This window comes from Athalia rosae, chromosome 3, assembly GCF_917208135.1.
Source record: "Athalia rosae chromosome 3, iyAthRosa1.1, whole genome shotgun sequence".
Lineage (NCBI taxonomy): Eukaryota > Metazoa > Arthropoda > Insecta > Hymenoptera > Athaliidae > Athalia > Athalia rosae.
Window position 1 is genome coordinate 1710143 of NC_064028.1, and position 21927 is coordinate 1732069.

The 21927-nt window shown below is 39.2% G+C and overlaps 7 protein-coding genes and 1 long non-coding RNA gene across 10 annotated transcripts; 2 read left to right on the forward strand and 6 right to left on the reverse strand.

Moving 5' to 3' along the window:
- Positions 1 to 112: 112 nt before the first annotated feature.
- LOC105685323 lies at positions 113 to 1005 on the reverse strand. The gene is made up of 3 exons (XM_020852013.2): positions 931 to 1005; positions 342 to 578; positions 113 to 256 (listed from the first exon to the last, which is right to left on the reverse strand). Exons 1-3 carry the CDS (start codon positions 1003 to 1005, stop codon positions 113 to 115), a joined length of 456 nt encoding a protein of 151 aa, XP_020707672.2.
- Positions 441 to 5180, reverse strand: LOC105685322 (ATP-dependent DNA helicase DDX11). Of its 3 annotated transcripts, none has more exons than XM_048651596.1 (8): positions 4827 to 5180; positions 3447 to 4676; positions 2828 to 3378; positions 2536 to 2759; positions 2296 to 2475; positions 2153 to 2237; positions 1258 to 2044; positions 441 to 578 (listed from the first exon to the last, which is right to left on the reverse strand). In XM_048651596.1, exons 2-7 carry the CDS (start codon positions 4595 to 4597, stop codon positions 1593 to 1595), a joined length of 2643 nt encoding a protein of 880 aa, XP_048507553.1. In that variant the 5' UTR covers positions 4598 to 4676; positions 4827 to 5180; the 3' UTR covers positions 441 to 578; positions 1258 to 1592. The 3 variants fall into 3 exon arrangements, with proteins under 3 accessions (XP_048507553.1, XP_012254721.2, XP_048507552.1); XM_012399298.3 differs by lacking the exon at positions 4827 to 5180 and having other exon boundaries at positions 1258 to 1841; positions 1914 to 2044; positions 3447 to 4796; XM_048651595.1 differs by lacking the exon at positions 4827 to 5180 and having other exon boundaries at positions 3447 to 4796.
- Positions 4860 to 9987, forward strand: LOC105685616. The gene is made up of 7 exons (XM_048651804.1): positions 4860 to 4892; positions 5033 to 5169; positions 6783 to 6859; positions 6942 to 7676; positions 7778 to 8000; positions 8081 to 8171; positions 8231 to 9987. The coding sequence occupies exons 1-7, from the start codon at positions 4860 to 4862 to the stop codon at positions 8339 to 8341; spliced, it is 1407 nt and encodes a 468-aa protein (XP_048507761.1). The 3' UTR covers positions 8342 to 9987.
- Positions 9230 to 14428, reverse strand: LOC105685293. Its single transcript, XM_025746208.2, has 4 exons — positions 13186 to 14428; positions 12795 to 13089; positions 12439 to 12705; positions 9230 to 10312 (listed from the first exon to the last, which is right to left on the reverse strand). Exons 1-4 carry the CDS (start codon positions 13840 to 13842, stop codon positions 10191 to 10193), a joined length of 1341 nt encoding a protein of 446 aa, XP_025601993.2. The 5' UTR covers positions 13843 to 14428; the 3' UTR covers positions 9230 to 10190.
- LOC112694841 (V-type proton ATPase catalytic subunit A-like) lies at positions 10319 to 12432 on the reverse strand. Its single transcript, XM_025746209.2, has 2 exons — positions 11459 to 12432; positions 10319 to 11401 (listed from the first exon to the last, which is right to left on the reverse strand). The coding sequence occupies exons 1-2, from the start codon at positions 12308 to 12310 to the stop codon at positions 10394 to 10396; spliced, it is 1860 nt and encodes a 619-aa protein (XP_025601994.2). The 5' UTR covers positions 12311 to 12432; the 3' UTR covers positions 10319 to 10393.
- On the forward strand, positions 12584 to 19372 carry LOC125500148. The gene is made up of 4 exons (XR_007277356.1): positions 12584 to 12717; positions 12782 to 13032; positions 13564 to 13823; positions 19236 to 19372. It is a non-coding gene; the product is annotated as an uncharacterized LOC125500148 (long non-coding RNA).
- LOC125500146 lies at positions 16092 to 17437 on the reverse strand. The gene is made up of 4 exons (XM_048651603.1): positions 17289 to 17437; positions 17011 to 17131; positions 16405 to 16898; positions 16092 to 16302 (listed from the first exon to the last, which is right to left on the reverse strand). Exons 2-4 carry the CDS (start codon positions 17029 to 17031, stop codon positions 16116 to 16118), a joined length of 702 nt encoding a protein of 233 aa, XP_048507560.1. The 5' UTR covers positions 17032 to 17131; positions 17289 to 17437; the 3' UTR covers positions 16092 to 16115.
- On the reverse strand, positions 17731 to 21912 carry LOC105685452 (cyclic nucleotide-gated cation channel beta-3). The gene is made up of 15 exons (XM_020852147.2): positions 21771 to 21912; positions 21460 to 21628; positions 21184 to 21349; positions 20972 to 21105; positions 20706 to 20858; positions 20338 to 20597; positions 20060 to 20149; positions 19782 to 19969; positions 19479 to 19620; positions 19244 to 19403; positions 18987 to 19168; positions 18629 to 18894; positions 18426 to 18546; positions 18136 to 18339; positions 17731 to 18067 (listed from the first exon to the last, which is right to left on the reverse strand). Exons 1-15 carry the CDS (start codon positions 21795 to 21797, stop codon positions 17798 to 17800), a joined length of 2532 nt encoding a protein of 843 aa, XP_020707806.2. The 5' UTR covers positions 21798 to 21912; the 3' UTR covers positions 17731 to 17797.
- Between the last annotated feature and the right edge of the window lie 15 nt (positions 21913 to 21927).

The window sequence follows — 21927 nt, forward strand, 5'->3', positions numbered from 1 at the left end:
TTTTATTAACACAATAATACAGACTATTCAATAAATCGTATCAAGCGCATTGTTTTTTGTCTCTATTCTATTCCAGTATCAAATTACGAAGTGAAACATATTTCAATGAGTATTAACCCAGTTCTGGATTGAAAAAATTCTCAGAAAAATCAAAATTCACATCGGCTTGTGAAAATGTTTCTATAGAAATATCAATTACATTATCCGATGTCATTATGTGTCCTGAATGCAAACTCTCCCCGTCACTACCGCCATCCTGAAAGCATGAAGTAATCCTACCATCACCCAAATAGTTAATTAGAAATACTCGAACATCCGTAACATAATACATATACTCTTACGTTCCCATAATTAGGTGAATTCAGGTGATCACAGGTAGATGTGTTTAATGCTGTAAGTGTGCAGGTATCAGTGTCACGAAAAATAATCGAATGGGACTCCATCATATCATCGTTACTGCAGTCGTCATTACTATAAGCTCCATTATCTTTGTGCAATAATTCTGTAAGTCCCTTTATATACTTCATAGCTAATCGCAGAGTCGATATTTTTGTCAATTTTTCATTAGATCCATCTCCCTGAATGAAAAAGTACGTTCTCAATAATTGCTTACCATTTAATTGAATTAACCAGGTGTATATGAGGATTTTAATGGATAAAAAATTTGAGTGGATGCGCAATTTTCCTAATAAAGTGTCTTTTATTTAAAAAAATTAAGGTCCGCTTGCCGAATTCCATGTCTCATTGTAAATAAATTATAGAACAAATTGGAACAAAAAAAATCATTTATTTTTTACAGAACAGGCATTACGTTATGAATTAAATGACTGATATTTGCTGTAGGATATCTTCCATACTTCTATACGAGACCACTAAAATCCCCACATTTCGTTAGATAGGAAAAGTGTGAAAACAACTGAGTCAACTTACTGAGAAAATTAATTGAGGCATGTAAGACGGTACGGCCTTCCTTAATGTTTCGAAAGCCAAATTTATTTCACGCATTCTTGAACGTTCTCTAGCGTTTGCTGTTTTTCTTCTGTACTTACTCAATGATGCAGTTGCAGGTTTTTGTTTAGCGTTCGATACAGACGTTGATAATTCAGAAGCAACATTATTATCGTTGTTTTTACCCACCACCACGCACCCTTTTTCTTTGCCGGGTAAAGTTGTTGTTTTTTTGGCTCTATGGCCAAGTCGTGGTCTTAAACTATATTTTTCGAATCTGTTTTGGCAATTAATTAACGATTTACTCACATTCATTTTTTATTCAAAATACCGGAGTGAACATAGAAATCAAATTATTTTTGTATTTGCGGTTCGACATTTATGATTATTTTGTTTGCGTGAGTCGAAACACAGAGAGGTCTATTGGGATCTGCTTCGAAGTGTAGAATACGCCTTGATCAAACTTGTAACATAAATCTCCAAGATATTTCAGTGGGAGAACCAGTTTTATACGATATTCAAAACTTGAACTCAACCCGCTAGAATTCAGCGCTGCAAGCGGCTTGGATTTTAACTATGATTGCCGTCTTTTTAAATATCGGCGCATAATCCCAATTCACAAGATTCAACCCTCAATAACGTTATCATACGGAATTACTTTTTTTTCTATCTGCAAAGAATTTGGCCATGTTCCGAATCGTGTTTGGAAATGAATCTGTGATGACTAATGAATTTTGTAACCACGTTGGTAATGAATTTGACTTATGAGTGTAACGTTTGTCGAGTAAAACGACAGCAGCGTAGTCGTTGATGTGACGTATGGCTCTTCCGATACACTGGTTGACTGCTTTCATACATAAATTCTCGTAGAATAAACTACCAGCGTTCGGGGCCTGGAAAAAAATTTGTATCACAGCGCGGGAGTGACTGGAATCAGTCGAAATTTCGTGAAACGAATTACGTACCATATTCTCGTTTAGAAATTTAATTTTTTCCTGTAGCTCCGGCGATTTTATGTTCGGATATGGCATACCTATTACTACAATACAACGGCCTAGGTTGTCAGAAAAATTTAATCCTTCGCTCAGCTTTCCTCCTGCAACAAGAAAAACGCAATCCATCAATTGTTGATCGAAGAATTTTTTTTAGATTTTACTTTTAACCAATTATTCTATCACGATTCTATTATTGTAATGGCACACACCGATAACACTGAATAACAAAGAGCCGTTCCGCGGATGCTGAGGATTATTCACAGACTTAGTGTAATCTTCGAGTGTTTTTTCTACCTGTAACAAAGTCCAACATTGCAATTGTTCAATCTGATGCTTCGGGTTATTCACTTACTTCTGACGTGAGTTTTGGCTCTCTAAAGATACGTTTCTTCATGGATAATTTTTTCAGGATTCCTGACGCCTCGAGATGCTCGTGGACTGTTATTTCATATTTGTAAGATGGTAAAAATACGACCATTCCACCTGGCGCAATGTTGCAAAGGTTGGATAATATGCGACCAACCTCATCTAACTGAAAAAAAGATTGGTAATTTAGTTCAACATGTATTAGTATTTTAGTTCAGCGACTTACAATTTTTTTATTATCTCGATTTTGGTAGTTGAATTCCAAATCCGTTCCACTAGGCCCTCGAGTCAACACAGTGGCCAAAATATTATCTTTTGACACAACATGACCACAAGTAAATGTACGAATCCTCTTAGGATCTGCACCTGCACTCGCAAATAATTGATCCTTAAATTCAGATATAGGTTCCATTGTCCCACCAGCTAGGACAACTGCCCTTGCATCTGTAACTGTTAAAAATTCTCTAATTATAAACTATGTCTATCAGGACTTTACATTTCAGAATAAAGTCACAAACCTATATCTATGAAGTGAGCTGCAGGATTCAGAAGCACAAACTTCAGCCCAGCTTGACCTATCGTGGATGCGGGAAGTAGAAAGACTCGTCCGTCAGAACAATTATTTTTCAAGCATTCCAAGAAATTTATCACAGCCATGAGAGAGCTGGATTGACTCTCCGCTGATTTTTTATCATCCTTCACAATCAATGGAATTTCTACAACTTCAGATTGCTTTCCTTGAAGAGTGTTTAGAAAATCTTTCAGTCCTGATTTATGTGTTTTATTATTATGGATCATTACAACGTTCCCTGCTTTATCCATGTATTTCTGAAGTTTGAAACATAGTTTTGAATTTTTCACAAAGTCGATCAACTTAAACAAGTTTATCGTGTCTATTTCAGCTGCTGTTTCAAACTCTTCTAATGTATACAACCTCGATGATTTTTCAGCGATCTTATCCTGAGGATTGGACTTGCTAGTTCCACCGAGAAAGTGAATCAATTTCTTCAGACAAAAGCTCAATTGATTTATGGAAAGCAGATTCATAGGAGAAAACCGAGACTCAAACCTGTCGAATAGTAAAACTCTGTGAGAACTGAAATAAAAAAAAATTACTAAAAATCATTATGCTCTCACCTATTTTGATACTGGGTCAGTTGATTAATTGAGTGTAGAAGATTCCTTCCTGTGATTTCTGCACTATGCATTCTTTCTATGGCATCTAATAAATTATGTGCTTCATCTATTATCAGTACATTTCCTTTAAGATTAATTCCCAGGCTCAGACGTGTACTTTTATGCAAGATTGAATTGTACGGCAAAATAATAACTTGACCATCTTCCACACTATTTCTTGACGAATAATAAGCGCAAGTGTTTAATTCTTGTGCAATTCGAGATACATCTTCAACATCTTTTATTGCACCCAAAATCTGGGTCTTCAGTGCTTCTTGATTTCCAGGTAAAAAAGGGCAGCTGGTAGTTACCTTAGATTTTTTAAGACTCTTTTCATCTTTGGCTGTGGACTTTTTACGCTGTAACTGCAGGCACTTTTCATTTATTAGATTCGAGTGTTTCAATCGTTTGACATTTTTATTTATGCAGTAGCTCATCCTGGAAGCAAGAGGTACCAATCGAACGTTACTACTGTAAGGGCTTTGCTTCAATTCTCCAATAAATTGAGATAACTGAGTATGTGTTCTAGAACAATAATAAATCTTGGTATTCTGATATTGATCGGTTTCCTCATCCGATTCGTCAGAATCATCTGAAAGATCCTCTAAAATTAGATCATCATCGTCGTGATCTTTTTCATCTTCTCTGTTATTTGAATCCAGATCTATGGAGTCTGGTCGGACAGCTTTTGATTTGTGAAATACTTTTTTAGCATCACCTACTATCTTCTGTTTGATTTTTGACATTTTTTCCTCATTCTTTAGTATCAGATCAAGCTGATTCTGTAATAGTTGTTTCTCATTTCTAATTTTTAGTTGGTCAGTTTGAATGCTGAACCAATCTGTGGTCTGTTTTTCATCCATTTCTCGTAACTTGGTATCCAATGCTGCTATTTTTACAATTAAGTCGTTCTTTTTATGGTCTTCATGGTCTAGAAGCCATTTAACAGCTCCGCAGATGATTGAAAGAGACTTGCCAGTTCCAGTGGGACTCTCAAATATACCTAGATCACCATTCTCAAGACACATGTACAACTCTTTCATAAAATCTTTTTGAATTTGATATGCAGGAAATGGAAAAGCAAATTCCACAGGTGGTTCCATAGCTGTCATTTTTCAAACAATAATCAGTCGCCTTGTAGTTTGTTATAATACTCGAGTAGCAATATTTATCAAATTGTAGCTTAAGATCCTGGAAAATTTTTAAAGTTTATTTAGTTACTAGAGAACTGATTTGGAAAGTAATATTCGGACTGCTGAATGAGTGCTGTCAAAATCTTCAGTCAAAATAACATGTGCTCGTAGCGTTGCCATCTCGTGCAAGCATTGTGTAAGCAATTACCTTCAACATCAGCGCTCAGCAGTGGCAGCAAGTATGGTGGCAGCCCACTACAACCCGTTCCTGTTGGTAAGGGAAGGGAGGAAGAAGGAAAGAAGCTGTTAGTAGTTCGATTCCGAGCACCCTTTGTTGGTTTACGTTAGTTCACGTTTGTAAATTCCGAAGAGTAGATACCAAAATGGCAGTGACGGTTATCCAAGTGACGTTTCGCAGCAGCTTTCTTTTTTCCATTTTCACGTATAATTCAGGGCCTCAGATCTCAGCCAAGTGAGCATGTGAAATTGTTAATCAAACGTCATAACGTTGGCGAAGGACACCGAACACCTAACAATACTCGACAAGATTGGTAAGTTTGAAGAATCTCTCATTGTTAGTCAGCTCGTCGTTCTCCAAATCGTATCTAGAACGCTCCTGTTTTAAAAGTCCCTTTATCATTTGAAAAATTTTCATGCATTCATTTAAAATCCCATGTATTGAAATTTTTCTGTTATCTACGTAGATTTTACTAGTGACAGCACCTAGGTTCATGTTTATACGGTTTTTCAAAGTCTGCTATTATCTGTAGTCAAATATGTTTGTCAAATTTTATTGTCATTAAAAATATTCATCGGTAACTACAATTGTTACGCCAGTATACCTCATTAGGTAGGCGCTATGCGATTTAAGCCAAAACAAAACTGTGACACAATACTTGATGAGGGCAATGATAAGCCTTGCAATGGTGATCGTAATAATAACATCAACAACAATGTGTATGCAAATAATTTCATGTTGCACAAAAGATAATGAGTCTGATTAGTGATCAAAAGATTTCAATTTTCAAATACTCATAGACTCATTGGAATAAAATTACCAGTGTCTTTATTTTTTCTGATATTTTTTCCTCTTGCTAAGTTTACAGTCAGATACTAACATACGTCAATTAGTATTCTTTATTTGGATGCTAATTGCACAGGAATGAACAGATTACATGTATTTGTGATGTGTGTGTTGGTTATTTTGTACGCCTTTATGACACACTTTCATATTTACGCCTACCCAACACAAGTGCTTATCTCTTTTCTATAAATATATGATTCTTCCGGTTATCCAGGCGATATTAATGATTCATTTTTTCATGAATCACGCGCTTGTTAGCAGTCAGGAACTCCTGTAATTCAGGTAATGTTTTCATAGTCATACATCTTATGTACAATCTCACTACATCCTTGAGGAAGCGTTTCGCCCCGTTGATTTTCTGGCTTACAAGAGCATGACCATATCCGGACTGATATCTATAAGTATAATTAGCGGGTATAAAAAAAATTTCGAGATTGCTATTCATTTCAGTATGGAGGTATGATATGATTCATTGATAATTCCTGCGATATCAGAATCTTGATATTCATTGTTGTGTAATGTCATTTTATGCTGTGTAAGGTTATTTCCTTATAGAATTTATTTATTTATAGTTATGTATTTAAACTTTCTTTAAATAAATAAGATCAAGAATGTGAAATGATTCAACAACCTGTCTCCATTGATTTTACTGCAGTTACAGTGCTGTGTGTTTCTCATTAGCTTGTCATTCACGTCAGTCGGAAATTACACTCTGCAAAAACGTCCAATACTGGTACTAATAATAATAGTTCCTGTTAAATGGTAACGAGACATTTATTTATCTGAGCTTGGTATACATACCTATCCACCTACACAATCTCATTTCTCATTCATTTGGCTTCTCGCCGACACAGTTTCATCTGTAGCATAGGGAACTGCAACTACAGGTATTATTTATATTTTCCTACACATATATTTCTAGATACTTACATATTTACATGCTCTGAATCAAGTTTTGCGGCCTAGTTATGATACTATGGATTCATAAATGATAGATTCATGCACGCGTCACTTATCATAACTTAACCCAATTGAATTAGAGGGAGGAAAAAACCCGAATTCCATTAATCTGAATCGCAGGTCCTCCTGCTATTCACATGACGCGATGACCCTCCACTGGTGGATGCATTGGTTTTGGGTTACTCTATCAATCACTGGTAAGTAAGATGAACTGTAATTATTTTTAACAATTACCATTAATTATTGATGAATCTGATATGACCAAATAATGGATTTTAGCTGTTACGGGGATTCCCTTACCCTCTACGTCAGCTGAACTTGGGCCGACATTGATACTGACAGAAAGATTTCTGCAGACAACTCCTCGGCATTCCACTTCCCCTTCCCCTTTGTCTTCCTTGCCTTCTGCGTCTCCTAAAAACCAAAATCTTCGCACTGTCAAAGCGATTGAAAATCCTTTACCACCCTCATCGACGGTGCAGAGTAGTACTTCTGCTGCGGTAACTGAGAAGTCTGAGGTTTCACCGAAGAATTGGAACACCACGAGAGATGATAAGAAGGATGAAATATCAGTATTAACTGATTCCGGGCCCCAGGATTCCAATGATACACGACCTGCCTTATATATTGATCACGCAAATAGATCTTCTGTTAACAGAGCTTCATCTGTAATAAAAAAGGACAGCAAAGTGACATGGATATTAGCAGCTAATAAAACTGCGAGAACGATAAAAATCATTGATGGAAAGTCGAACGGAGAACGTGAGGGGCTTAAGATGAGCAAAAATTCTTCAGAGGTAGAAGTTGAGAAGGTCAGTGAGGCAGACCTCGCTGTATTACCACTGAACGAGGCTGTCTTACCAACTAGGCTTAAGCTGGTCTTGAACAGAACTAAATTTATTCCTTCCACTAATGTAAATGAGAAATTGAATGGCAAGGTTGAGGAAGTAGAACCTCTGAAGCAAGAATTTGCTGAAACAAGGCTCGAGGCTACCGCAGCATCCATCCTGCAAGGTTTGCTGCTCATTCTCAAATAATGTTCATCAACGGCCCATAAGGTTCAAACGAATTTTTACTTTTTTCTAACACAATTTTATATCTAATAATATTTACAGAAATAAGCGAATCTCCGAGATTAAGTCGGGCAAGAAGCGCCTTTGCCGGAGACTATCAAGAAGATCAGGGTAAGCAGCAAGAACAACGGAGGCAGGAAAAACCGCCAGAAAACTTTGGAAACGTGACTAACTCTGCCGTTGACATAGCTGCTGTCACTGGCAGCTGTTTGGCAACTCTAATTTTAATCGGAACAATGGCAAGCTTTGGATTTGTTATGTACAGGTAATGAAGGAAAAAAATAGTCCTGAAAAAAATATTTAAATATTAAACTTCACCAACAATGCAAGTATCGTTAATTGTAGGAGGCGATATTTGAATCCACCACAAACGCTGAACAGTGACAAATGCAGTAATCCGGACAGCTCGGGGTACATCGATGACTCAACGATTCGGGTAAGAAATATTAATGGCTGACCATTGATGATTAATTAAATTACTTGGATATTTTACAGGATAATTCGGAGGAGATGTACAGCTTGGATAACGACTCCTTCCTCAATTCTCTCGAGGCTATGACCATACAGAATTACTGGACTGACAGCGTAAAACATACAAAGTTGTGAGCTTGTTCAGCCCGAGCAAACTAGGAACAGAAAATCCGTCCTGCGCACTCGGATAATTTATTTAAAGATTGGTTTTGTTGGAGATCTCGATACATTCCGATACGGCACACTTATTAGCTATTCGATGGTCAGATTTATTGCCTATTCGTTCGCAGGACTTTATTGCTGAAGTTTTATAACTGTCAATGAAAGAGCGTGCCCAGTTGAGCTGTGAAACTGTCAAGTATTAAAAATAATCGTGCAATAGAACGCGACGTGTTCTTGAGTGTAAGTAGTTTTATGTAAGGTAACTTTAGGTTTTAAAAATATACGTATGTGCGTGGCAAATTCAAATTTAGTAGATCATATGTTGGCTGGGTGTTAATATTATTGAAATAGCTTGAAATGACAAGTACAAATAAAACTCGTAGGGCTCAGTCCAGAGCGTATTTTGTAACGAATGACTGTGAACCAGCAGGTATGGACATTCCAAATTTCCAAGTATGTGAATTAACAGATGTACATAAAACAATATTGTCTGAGGTGATGAAATTTTTAACTGCAAAAAAAGCTCCGCTGCATATTTCATACACTAGTATAGTATTAGAATTAGTATTAGCATGACGGATTCGTAGATCGATTGGTCGGCTACCATTAAATTAATTTGCAAGATACAGTTAGTCAGAAAGGATTTTAACTAATTAACAAAACATCGGACCAATATAATAGATACATAGGTGAGCTATCGATAAACTACTAGCCTTTACATGATCGACATATCCAGGTAATAGTTATACTCGTAAATATAGCGGTTTAGAGATGTAAAATATTGGGAATTGTCACGGTTATCAATCTTTGGAATATGGATACGTGATAACGAGATGGATAAATATGTCCGTTGGAAAATCTGAGCCGATAATAAAAATATTTAATTTTAATTCCAACAACAGAAAAGTAAAACTTTCATATTTTACGGGTGATCGAAATCACTGCTAAAATTCATCATAATTATCCCTAAAATTATATTTCTATATGATAAACTCTGAAAATCAATTGTGATAGATACAATTAACTAACTTTTCATCGTTAACGGTAGTTTGTAGGGTAGACCAGGACTTAAATTAGCTACCCACACACCCACCTACTTAATTACTTTTATCTTATACACTGACGTTATTATCCGCACTACACATAGTTCGTCGTATCGTTGTTACTATTTAATTCGTAAGGTTGTGAATATTAGAGGCATACGTCGTTGATATTGCTTAGTCGTAAATAAAATTAATTATCAAGAATAATCGAGGTGAAACTAAATAAAAAGTCGATGACACGAATTCATCATTAAATGCTTCTTTGCACTTCGGTAAAGGATATAATTATTATTACAGATTATTGTAACATCAGGTGGCTAGTTCGTATGGTATAGTCGAGTTATTATACTGTTTATACTATAATATTTCACTTATTATATCGTGTAAATACCTGTAAGACAAGGGAGATATGGAAAAATCTTCATGACCTTATCACGTCGGGCGAGCAGCAATAAATTTCGGTTATCGTTATACCAACCGCAACTATGATGCAACGCGAAGGAATTAAATAATGTATACAAAAACCGCGCAGTATGCGGTATTTGAATCGTAATAAATTATTTTATCGTTCACAAAGCACGAAATGATCTACCCTATTAAATTCACGTTTTTGTTCCAGGTCCTATCCCGCGTACCTATTTGAAATTATTTAAAAAAAAATTTGTGCGCTCCTGATGGCAAAAATAGTTCATCGAATAAACGTTAGAGGTCGACTGTAGGTCAACTTTTGAACTTTGGTTTGAACTTTTAGGTTCCGATCAGTGCCTCCGATGAACCGTTTAAAGTGACGAAGTAGCGCGTTGTTGCCGCCAGAATTCCTGTCGGCTTTTCAAAAACGCGATTCCTTCTTCCGCGTATGTAGCGATGTGATCTGCCGAGGCTTGGTGCGGTGCTTTTATGTCTGAAAAAATGTTAAAGAATGAGGTAATTAGAACCTAAATAACACGAAATATCGCCACAGTTCATACATTTGATCTATTCTTTAATATTCTTCGAGGTTTTTGAATGCCTGTTGCATGTCATCATGGATCCTATCAAACTCAGCGCGTATTTCATCTTCTCCGGAGTTTCCAGGGTCCTGAAATTTCATGGAAGCGATCCTGTAAAGTAAGTCTCGCATTGATTCCTTTATGATATCCCAAGTTATCCTGTGCGCAAGGTGTGTGTCTTGTGGGCTATATTCAACAGCTGCTTTTGCCAGTTCATAAAACCCAATAATATTTTTCAACATCCCAACCGTCTTGTAAAACGGACAAAAACGGTCATAGACCGAATAACTATTCTGCTGTAGAAAATCCTCCTTCAAGATCCTTGCAACCTCAAGAGTGACCTTATCCCCTTCGGCTAGTGAACCCTTTCCGACAAGCTGGACTATCTCGCTGAGTTCCTGTTCCTCCTGAAGGACCTGATTAGCCCTAGCTCTAAGACTGACAACCTCTGGAAAATTCTCTTCGTAGAATTCATCCAACGCTCTAAGATTCTTGCTGTATGAAAGGAGCCAATTTATGGCAGGAAAATGCTTTCGCTGTGCAAGTTTCTTATCGAGCCCCCAAAAAACTTGAACAATCCCAAGAGTAGCGCTGGTAACTGGGTCAGAAAAATCTCCTCCAGGCGGTGAAACTGCCCCAACAACACTGACGGAACCTTCCCGTTCAGGATTTCCCAGGCATTGAACTCTCCCTGCACGTTCATAAAAACTTGCAAGTCGCGCACCCAGATAAGCTGGGTATCCAGAGTCAGCAGGCATTTCGGCTAATCTCCCCGATATTTCTCTAAGGGCTTCAGCCCACCGGGACGTTGAGTCTGCCATCATTGATACATTGTATCCCATATCCCTGAAATACTCGGCTATTGTTATTCCCGTGTAAATTGAAGCTTCTCGGGCTGCGACTGGCATGTTGGATGTGTTTGCTACAAGGGTCGTCCTCTTCATAATTGATTCTGTGGCACCTTCGACTTCTACCGAAAGTTCTGGAAAGTCCCTAAGGACCTGCAGAAGAAGAGATTGATTTACGTGAGGTGAAAATTTTTATAACAATTTACACACTTCTGACATCTCGTTGCCTCGTTCCCCGCACCCCACATACACTATGACGTCGGAATTAGAGTATTTCGACAGTGACTGCGAAATGACAGTTTTTCCACATCCAAACGCACCCGGGATCGCTGTGGTTCCTCCTTGGACACAGGGAAAAAGAGCATCGAGGACCCTTTGACCGGTGAGAAGTGGATGATTGGCATTGAGCTTTTCGGTGTATGGTCTTGGCGTCCGGACAGGCCAAAGCTGGAGCATGGTATGCTTTTTTATTTCCCCATCAAATTCTGTTTCAAGTATAACATCGTCAACGGTATAGCTTCCTTCCGGAGCGATGTAGGTAATCGTTCCCATAGCCTTTGGATGGACAAGCAGCTTGTGTCTGACTAAACTATTTTCATCCACAATACCGAAGAGATCACCCCCGGCAAGATGACTTCCTGGTCGAATTTTAACGGGCATGAAGTCCCACTTTATACTCCTGGATAACGCAGGAACAGCTATACCCTTTGGTATGTAAATCGAGCCTGTTAAGTCGTGGATATCTTTCAACGGTCGTTCGATCCCGTCAAAAATACTTCCAAGAATACCAGGACCCAGTTCTACGCAAAGAGGACTCTTGGTACGCAAAACGGGATCCCCGACCGTCAAACCGCTTGTTTCTTCATAAACCTGGACCGTTGCCGTGTCCCGATCGAGACGAATTATCTCTCCTATCAATTTTGAGTGACCGACACGCACTAATTCGTACATTGCAGCTCCTAACATTTTTTCCGCCGTAACGACTGGCCCCGATACTCCGAAAACGTAACCCACGCATGATTCTGAATCAGATAAATCAAGATCCCGTAACGCGGAAGACATCGCTAAATTTATAATCGAACAAATGAATCATAATTGAAACGAATTTTATGCATGAGCGGCGTTGCACCAATTATAAAAACAATGAAACGAGATAAACTGAAATTATGTAATCATCGTCACCTATTCACCTGGATGTTTTAGCAAGTTCTGAAGGTACTTTTTGTCGACTTCCAACTGTCCCAGAAGTCGTTGATGAGCAGTGCTGCTTTTCTGCTTCTCCGGAGTCTCGGATCGGCGCCTTCTGGTCACATTCTTCTTTTCCTTTGGTGGGTCCTTGGGTTCAGTGTCACTCCGTTTGATATTTAAAGAGTCCGTCTCATCATTTGAGGGCTCATGTTCCTCCGTAGAGACATTTTTTCCAGCCAAAAGAGATACAGGTATGGGAGGAGATTTATCTGCGATCAAAGGTAAAGATATTGCGACTAATTTTCTCGAAATTTCTGTAACAAAACGGGAACTTGTTTATTGCAGGTCAAATACGAACCCCCGATTATATTCTGGATGGCTTCTTGTGCTTTTTGAACGCCGAGTCTGAACCCGTCAAATTCGGAGCGAATCCTCATACCTCTGTAATAATAAACGAGGCTGAGTTCAAAATCTCCAAGATGATAGAGCGCCTCTGCCTTGTAATACATCGCCCTGGCGTTGCTTGGTTCCTTTGAATTTTCCTGGAGAGCAGCCTCGGCATCCTGTAGAGCCTTTTGGGGCTCCCCAAGAAGAAGGTAACACTTGCTTCTCGCTATGAGCGCGTTTCTATCTTCCGGACTGAGTTCGAGCGCCTGAAATGAGATAAATTTTTGCAAATTCAATATCAACACCAGATACATCCGTGGTACGAAATTTATTCGATTATCAGAATCTATGTTCCTCAGAACCTTATTAACAAAATTAACGGCGATTTCAACGTCTCCGGATCGCATTTCGCGCGCCGCAAGAGCTAACATTGCTCCAGGTTCGGCTTCCTCCGGGATTTGTAGTGCCCGGCACCTATCTTGTTGCCTTTTCATTTTGAGGGATTGTTTTATATCTCTGCTTCCCATGTTAACAGCAGCGGCACGATCCTTATCCGTGTAAACCTCCTCCTGCCTCCTAAGTCCGCAATTTTTTCGTCTTTTTTTCTTCTTAGATTTTTGCGCGCTCATCTCAGTATCCAGCAAGTTAGTTTTCATCCCACGGGCACCGCTTTTTCGTTTTTTCCTTTTATCACCGCTCTTTCCGTGTCCTTCGTTCTGATCATTTTTCAATTCCGACAGGGTGTCTATCGTGGCCGAAGTTCCGATCGTTGAAGAATCACCCAGAGTAGCTGTCCTTCCATCTCGCTTGGTCGTTTGCCTACCACCACCGTATTTTCCTCTGCGATTTCCATTTGCGCCTCCACGATCGACGCTCTCCTCAAGACCGACCCGTACAAAACTCAGGAGGAAATCGTTCGATTGCAACGTTGGATTGAGGATTTCTGTTGCCTGAGCACTCGCCATATCTGCAGACGCGAGTTCGCCAGCGATAACATCCGGTAATCTATCCTCAGCCATATTTTTACGTTAGTGATTAGGCGACTTTATAAAATCCGTTTACCGTCTACGCGTTTCTTCTGGGGATGCGTCACGTAAACCGAAAGGTAAAAATCTGATACGTGTGCATATCGACACCGAAGGTGGCTCGTTTCCTTGGAAACTCAGTCAACAATGCGTCATATTCTTATATTATTGTTATCGTACACACATAGGTTTTTACCTATTTCAGAATCATCCCCTGCATGGCACCACGTGACTCTTATACCTATACGATTTTCGATGTACAGCTGCGTGCCGAACTTATTTTTCTTTTTAATTCAAACCAAATCGCATCGGAACACGATGCTTTTTATTACATATGTATACCATATCCTGCGATACACGTCGCGTGCAGATTTCTCGAATTCCCGGAAGTTGAGATGGGATATCTTCGGGAATTCGTTTGATACGAGTAGACAAAAAAAAAATAATATATACATCATGTCACAACATCATCGTATCCCTATACTTGTACGAGGTGAGTTTCGTGTGCATTTCGCACCTGTGGCTTCTCAAGACGAGTGACAAATCGGTTTTTGATTATTTTTCGACAGACTATAAACAAAATAGTATAGTATACAGTAGTGCACCAACCTGGTTGTATGAATACAAAGCTTTATTGTAGTTCCCATTTTTCAAATGTCCCGCAGCTTCGTCGACGTGAAGTTTTGTTTCTACCGTAACCGCAGATGGTTTTATAATCTTTGCTTGATTCCCTTTTGAATTACCAGAATTTCCCGATGGATTATTGGTACGCGGCGCCATTTAATCTCTCCCCTAGGATATCCTTTCACCTCCTCCAACAACTGGAGCAGATCCACATCACGCTGCGAGAGGGTGCAGGGAATTCACTCTGTAAAAATTCGATTCAACTTCGTAATTAATCCGAATATATCTATTTTATTTTATTTTATTTATTTTTTTGAGGGGGATGAATTCTTGAAATCAAACCGGGTCTCTTATCCAGACCGTTTAGCGATTCTCAGGAGAATGTGAGCTTCGCTTCCTTTTCTTTTCAATATCAGAATTATTATACCATGGCGAGCAGTGTTTCTTCGAGGACGCTATTATATTATTTAACCGAGACAGGCGGTGCCAGCTGCTGCAGATAATGCTTACAAATTACTAATTGCAGTTCAGATATATCCCCGTTTCAGAAACATTTATTATCCCTATAGGATGTAAACCTTAACTGGATATAATACAAGCTTTTATTTTCATCGACACACAACATATAATACACACACCGCACATGCATACAATGGTACACATATAAATACTCCGAAAGGTAATTCACTTTGCGTGCAGTCTAATAAACCTTGTATCATACCCGTTAATTAACCGCTGACTCATCACGCGGTCACGAGATTCTCAATATTATTATTATCGTACCTGTCTCATTTCCCCCAAGACAAAGAGTTCTGAGGATTTTCAATATTTCGAATTTTCATCTTCCTGAAAACTCATGGGATCCGGTCCTCGCACTTTTCATGTTCTGTTTATCGGACAAACAAAAATTATTTTCATAATTGTTCATTGATTCATTTTCTTGGATTCCAGTTTCCAGATTTTCGAAATTATCTCCTGGACTGAGGCGAGTGCTTTTTTGTACAGTGCTTTCAATTTTCGAATTTTTGTAACGCGCTTCACTCACCTTTTCTGCGGCGTGATAAAACTTTTCGTTAACTTTTCTCCCCCCTTTTCTTCTCGGCTTCTCGGGTTGTTCGTCTTCTTCCCCTGGGACGATTCCTTAGGGACAGAGCATTGTATAAGCCGTCTTTTAAGGGTGGTGCAAGGAATAAAACTGAGACATATTTGAACTGAATTACGTCTTCTAGGCATACCGAGCTATTATTTCGATATAATTATTAATCGATAAACAGCTGAGGGAATGAACGAGCCCCCGTGGAAGACCCTTGCGTGTTTTGAATTCTTTAATATCGGCGGAATTATTATCGAACAAATTTAGGTATTGTAGAAGCGCGGTACATCTATAAGCGGTAGCTCGACTATATACATATTCTATAATATCATATTTATATTAAAAAACAGTCTGCTGCATATGACGAATTGATAGGGTCACGCTACAGAAACTGGTCATAACTTTGTCGAGGGGAACGGGAACCAACAGACTCGGTAGGAAGGAATAAAAAATGGAAAACTAGTTACACTACTTTGATTCAAATAGTTTTTATTATTCCATGAAAGTGTGAAAAAATTATGGAATACGTGAATCGAAATTCTCGCGTGCCTTAGGCCTGCACAGTCTCCAACGCAATCTTTTCTAATTCAGCAATTGATTCCTTATTCTTGTGGGTTCCGCGGATGTCATCTTTGGTGATGCTGTACTCGAGACCCTGTCCGGAAATATAAGTTCTAACGTCTGCGCGACCCAAGGGATTGAGTTTCGGACCATCGCCAAGTTCCTCAACGACTTCACTGGAGGCAAAAAAAAAAAAATAATGAACGATCAGAGATAACGAAGATGAATCAATCGACATTCGCGCGCATGTACAATTGTTCGGAATATTTTTTACTTACGAGACAACTCTGAATCCGCCGGTTCCAGCAACGTAATTTACAGTACGCCGGAAATAACCATCGCTGTAAGAGTAAGATCCCTTCAGATTGAGACCGTCTCTAGTTTCGGTTCTGTTTTGATTGTTGTCCATTATTCCATCGACAATTGAGGAAGCGAATGTGTAGACTGCGTTCGCTGCTTCCTGTTCTAATCTAAGTTTTTCCAGGAATCTTGCCCGCGCTCTCGGCTCAATGGGAACCTTTACTCCGTCGATATCTTCGAAGAGTAATTCCGCAGGGATTTGTTCGGGTTCCTCGGAGATTTTCAGGGGTTCCTCCAGAATTCGGAGGGGTTGCTCCAAGATTTGCAGGGTGTTTTCCAGGATTGGCTTGGGTTCTTCGGAGACCTCTGCAATCGCAGCAGCTTCCGTCAGCGCGGGTTCGGTGGGCACAGGTAATTCCTGTGCGATATCCTCGCTCAGGACTCCTGCCAAGAGAACGGCGAGGATCGTAGTCTGAAAATGGCGAAAGAATAGGAAATGTATAATTCAGATCGTGTGATAACATCGGATTTAAGAGTAATTGATTTTCCGCAAACTTGTTCAATTTTCTCTATCGAATTCTCACCTTCAAAATTGTTGAGATCATCCTGATTTCGGTGGCGATTGACTTCTGTTGAATTTCAAAGTGAGGATGTCTTTTATATACTAACAATTGACGCGCCCTCGGGACCACCGCTCATTTAAGCCTGTAGGGGAATCACGTGGATTGGTTAATTTTGGGACCGATTGTCATATTTAGCTTTCCAAATTTCGAATACACTTTCACAATCATTTCGTACGTGTATAGATAACCGCGTATGTGACTATGGAAAATTAAAAATATTATTCGCCTGGTTTACTCACTGTACTTTCAGTTGCAACGGTTTGGTGCATGATGCAAATTCCCAACGATTCCTCACAATATTTATAATTCCAGAGTTTCGTCCAGTGAAAAACAATATTTTTATTCTTCCTCAAATTTTGGTGTCCCCATTTACCCAGCTACTAAGACTTTTCCCGGGGCTCATTGTCAACCTCTGAGATAGTGACATAATCGCTAATTATACACAAGAGGAAAGTTAATGACTAGCTATCATCGAAGCATTCCGATCTCATTGAAGATAGTAACTTAGCAAATTAAAAAGGTAATCTCTTCTGTACAAACTGCTCAATTTTTTGAAAATTTCGTTACTTTAACTTTTTTTTATTGGAAGTCTTACTTTTCTACAGTCTTTCATTTTTTCTCGATCTTGAGATCAAGAATTAAAATCATTCGTATGGATAAATAATTGAAAAATTCGTCAGGTATCGGCGTTCTTAATTTTTATTACTCATCAAAATATACACGATCAATTACTGTATAGATTTCTCGATCAATGCATTTCCCGGTGCACAACAACCATGCACTGAAACGTATTTATGTCATTTATTCCAAGGCACGGTTCGGAGGTCGTTTTCTTAACTCTTCTCTCATGGCAAAACATGCTGGTGTTGTTGTTTACTTTAACATTGATGCTTCCCTTGAAGCAAGTAGCGATCGTCGTAGGCCTCGACGAGGCAATCGGTGCTATTCTGGGAGGTCTCGATAATTTTCCGCTTGATTTTCTCCTCAGAGACTGCAGATTTTCGTTGTCAAATTTCCCCTGGAATATGTAATAATCGTTTCATTTCCGCCACAACGGTTCGCCAAAAATCGATGGATTAATTTTACCGGTACAACTCTGAGGTACGCTGGGATGAAAAGTCCAGAATTCAAAGTAACCCGAGGTGATCGTCGCTCTCTGCAGATGCCCCGTGGTAACGGAATTTCCCCACAATTTCGGTCATCGTCGCCCAAATTTTCTCGCTGTTTCATTCTCCGCTGAGAATTACCGTATTTTAAAAGTTTTGCCGTCATGGATTCCTCGGACACGACCTTTGCAGAGGCAAAGTAATTTTATTCCGAGATCGGGGAACACCGCGGGACAATCAGAGCGTTAACTAAATATTCCATCTTTTTACCTCCAGGACGGTTTGGATCAACCGTGGCATTTCCGGTTGAGTTTCTTTCCCCAGTTTTATTACCTCGGACTCTACATCTCGTAACGGTTTTTCACGCGCTGCGTTTTTTCTCATCAAAGACCTTGAGACATCCCATGAGATAAAGTTCGACAGAAAATCGTCGGATAATGACCTAGCAATGATTGAGAAATGATTATTCGAACCTTGCTTTTTTTTTCAGTATCTCCTGCGCATCCGGATAGTGCGCTATGGCCTCGTTTAGATCCGATTTACTGAGAACGAAGAGGTTTGAAAAACCGTGCGATCTGACGTCTGCCGTTCGACGATTCCCACCGTTTAACGCTAGCAAACTTATTTCCCCGAAAACCGATCCTTCCGTTAACGTCGCCAGAACTTCGGTTCCCGAGGGTCCCCCGATGACCTGTACGCCCCCAGTTTTCACTATGTACATCTCCTTGCCGACTTCCCCCTGAGGATTTTTTTTCCAAGGATAAAAACTGGTTCGATTATCGGTAACCAGAATAGCGAAATCATATCCTGCTCGATCAGCCAGCCACGCACCTTTCGACAGATTATATCACCGGGTAGAAAAATTACGGGGCGAAGTTTCAGTACCAGTTCGCGAAGGAGAGCTTCGTCGCAATCGTGGAACAGTTGGACTTTGCTTAGGGTCTGGATGTGGACGTTTATGGCCACGTCAGTTTTCATTTTAATCGGAAGAGAGTCCAAGATTCGTCCCTCGTCTGAAAAATTATCGCAATACTTAAAAATTCTTATATTCATTTATTTTATCAATATTGTTATTTACAGGAACGTACCAAGGGTGTGTTGCTGCTCCCAAGTAAAAGTGAACCAGAGTTTCACCCTCTCTTGTAATTCACCAGGGAGGTTCAATCTTCTCATATATTCAAGAGTCTCGTCAACCAGCTTCCGGTATTCCGTTCTCGAGTAAGTAGCCGTCGTTATTATGTCTCGAATCTACGTTAAATATTGCAATTCAATTTTGAATCATTTTAATGGGATAGGGAATTATTCAGATATTATTTTAATTACCTGCCCGATTAACAGAGCAAAGACAAAAACGCCCATCAGCCAACTAGCCGTCATGAACATGTATTCGTACTCGTTTTCTGGCTTAGGATTTTTTCCAATCGAAGTCGCTGTTTTCGTTGCAAAATAAAAACAACGGATGTAACTGAAAAATATATAAATAACGATATTGATTTAGATGCGTTATCGTAGTACAACGTTATTTCTATACATTTGATAACGATGATTGTAAATGACGAGATCGCGGAAGATGATTTATTCATTTTGCATGATTTGAAGTGCGGAGTTTAATGGAAACTCACTCACGCGTTTCCAACCCCATTGAAGACCCATCCATTGCTGCCGAGGCCTTCCCAAGCAGAAAAAGCGTAATAAGCGCAAGCGTTTATGTGGATTAAATACAGCATGTAGGATAAGGTCCGAGCTATCCGTACAACGTGAGGATTGGAAAGAACGCTATCCATGCAATTATACAACTCCCAAAATGTCTGAACCTGCGGTGCATTATGAATATAATTCTGCTTCTCATCTGAATTCGTGAGATATTCTAGCAACTTTGGACATGATCTATGAATACATTATACCTTGAAAAATCTAGGAATCCTCAGAAGAGCTTGGCAATATCCATATGCAAAGTAAAGCAAGTCCAGAGGAATCAACGACAAAATATCCATCTGTGAATCAAGACTCGATCGATTATTTATTTATTTTTTTATCATAAGAATCTGGAATCGAAAATGATATTTGTTCATGTAAAAAAAAAAAATAATCATTCTAAACTTGTTCAAGGACGAAGTGCAGATTCTAAGCTCACGGGAGCTCACAAGTTTTTTAGCGAAGTTAAACTATTTGTTTAACATACTTTGAACTGCCATTTTCTCATGTAATTCTTCCTCGTGAGTCCGGGATCCTTCACCCAAAATCCATCTTCTAGAAACATTACTCTTGGTCTGACAAAAACGATATCTACAAGGTAGATGATGTCCGCCAAATAATCGCAGACCATCCATTTTCTAGCATTACTGATTGTTTGGTAAGGAAATGTACTTCTCAACGGGATTACACAGCAATTGTAAGTGAAACATAGCGTCACGAGAAGAAGCCAGTATATGTAGGCGTAGCCTGCAATTATCGAAAATTTCAATAATATTCCTATATTTAATTGCCCTAGGATATCAAGTTTCCATACACTACTCGAACCCCTTTGCAGTCCTCTGCAATTGAACCTACTTTGGGGATCTATAGATCGGTTCCAATTGATGTTCTTCAGCATGTACCATCTGCTCCTGTTTTGCCCGAGGGCGGACTTTGTCCATCCAGCTTCGGTATCGTGAATAGTTTTTTGTGTTCTTACGCCAGCGTCTGTACAGTTACAGTTGTCTCCTGCGGTTGGATAAAATTTCATAGAAAGGATGGGTATTATATTCATATATCTGTTTGAAATCGATATTATGATAATAATCGTATGAGCGCATTATCCCGAGGGAACCGCTCACCCTGCTCGCTGCTAGCCGTCGAAGGTGTTGGCGGAAAATCGAGACGCCTTCGAATTCTTTGTGCACGTTCTGTAAAAGCACGTACCAAATGTTGCATTCTTTCCTGGATGAAAAGCTGACCGTTGGAATGAACGCTGAAATAATAAAAATCGGAATCAAAAAAGAAAAGGTTTAAAGCTAAGCAACAACACCAGGGTTATTATTATACTGACGTATAACCACTTCCCGTGTTGCATAATATTTTCGGCGAGGCCTGAATTTCCGTCTCAGAATCCCCGTTAAAGGAATCAACGTCCTCTGAATTTTTTTTAATCATTTCTGGTCGCGATATTGTTCCCGATGGATTCAAAATCTCTGAGTCTGGAGGATCAACTGCTCCTGCAGGAATAAAACAAATATTTGCCAACCCTTCTATCCGTTTGTATTTATAATTTTTTTTTTTTTTCAGAATTGTCTGACTCCAAGAATTCAGACGGATAATTCTGTACCAGAGTTTGCAAACCCCTCTGTTATTCCGTCATCCCTGGAGCTGTTCTCCCTTCGATTGCACAACGGGAATGATTCGATATCCTGATTATCACACCAGGAAGACCCTATCGAAGAATGTTTATCGCAGGACATTTTATCGAGCTCCAATTGCACCGGGTATACCATTCTCTGTAAATATTTTATTTATTTTAATTTTCTATCAACATTTGCCACAGTTCTTTCCTTTCTACATGTTATTTACTATCAGTCTGTGGGTTGAGGTATATAATTTACAGGTACACGGCAAACATATTTTTATGCAGTCACTGACCTTCTTCAACAATCCCATTCTTTCCATTGCCGTTGAAGAGCAAGGACTGAACTATCGCGGTTCTTGAACACGACGTATGATGTTTTATTATCATCATGATTATTGTTGTACGGGAAAATCGAGATTTTAGAGAGCCTGCGCGTCGGGATGGATCAAT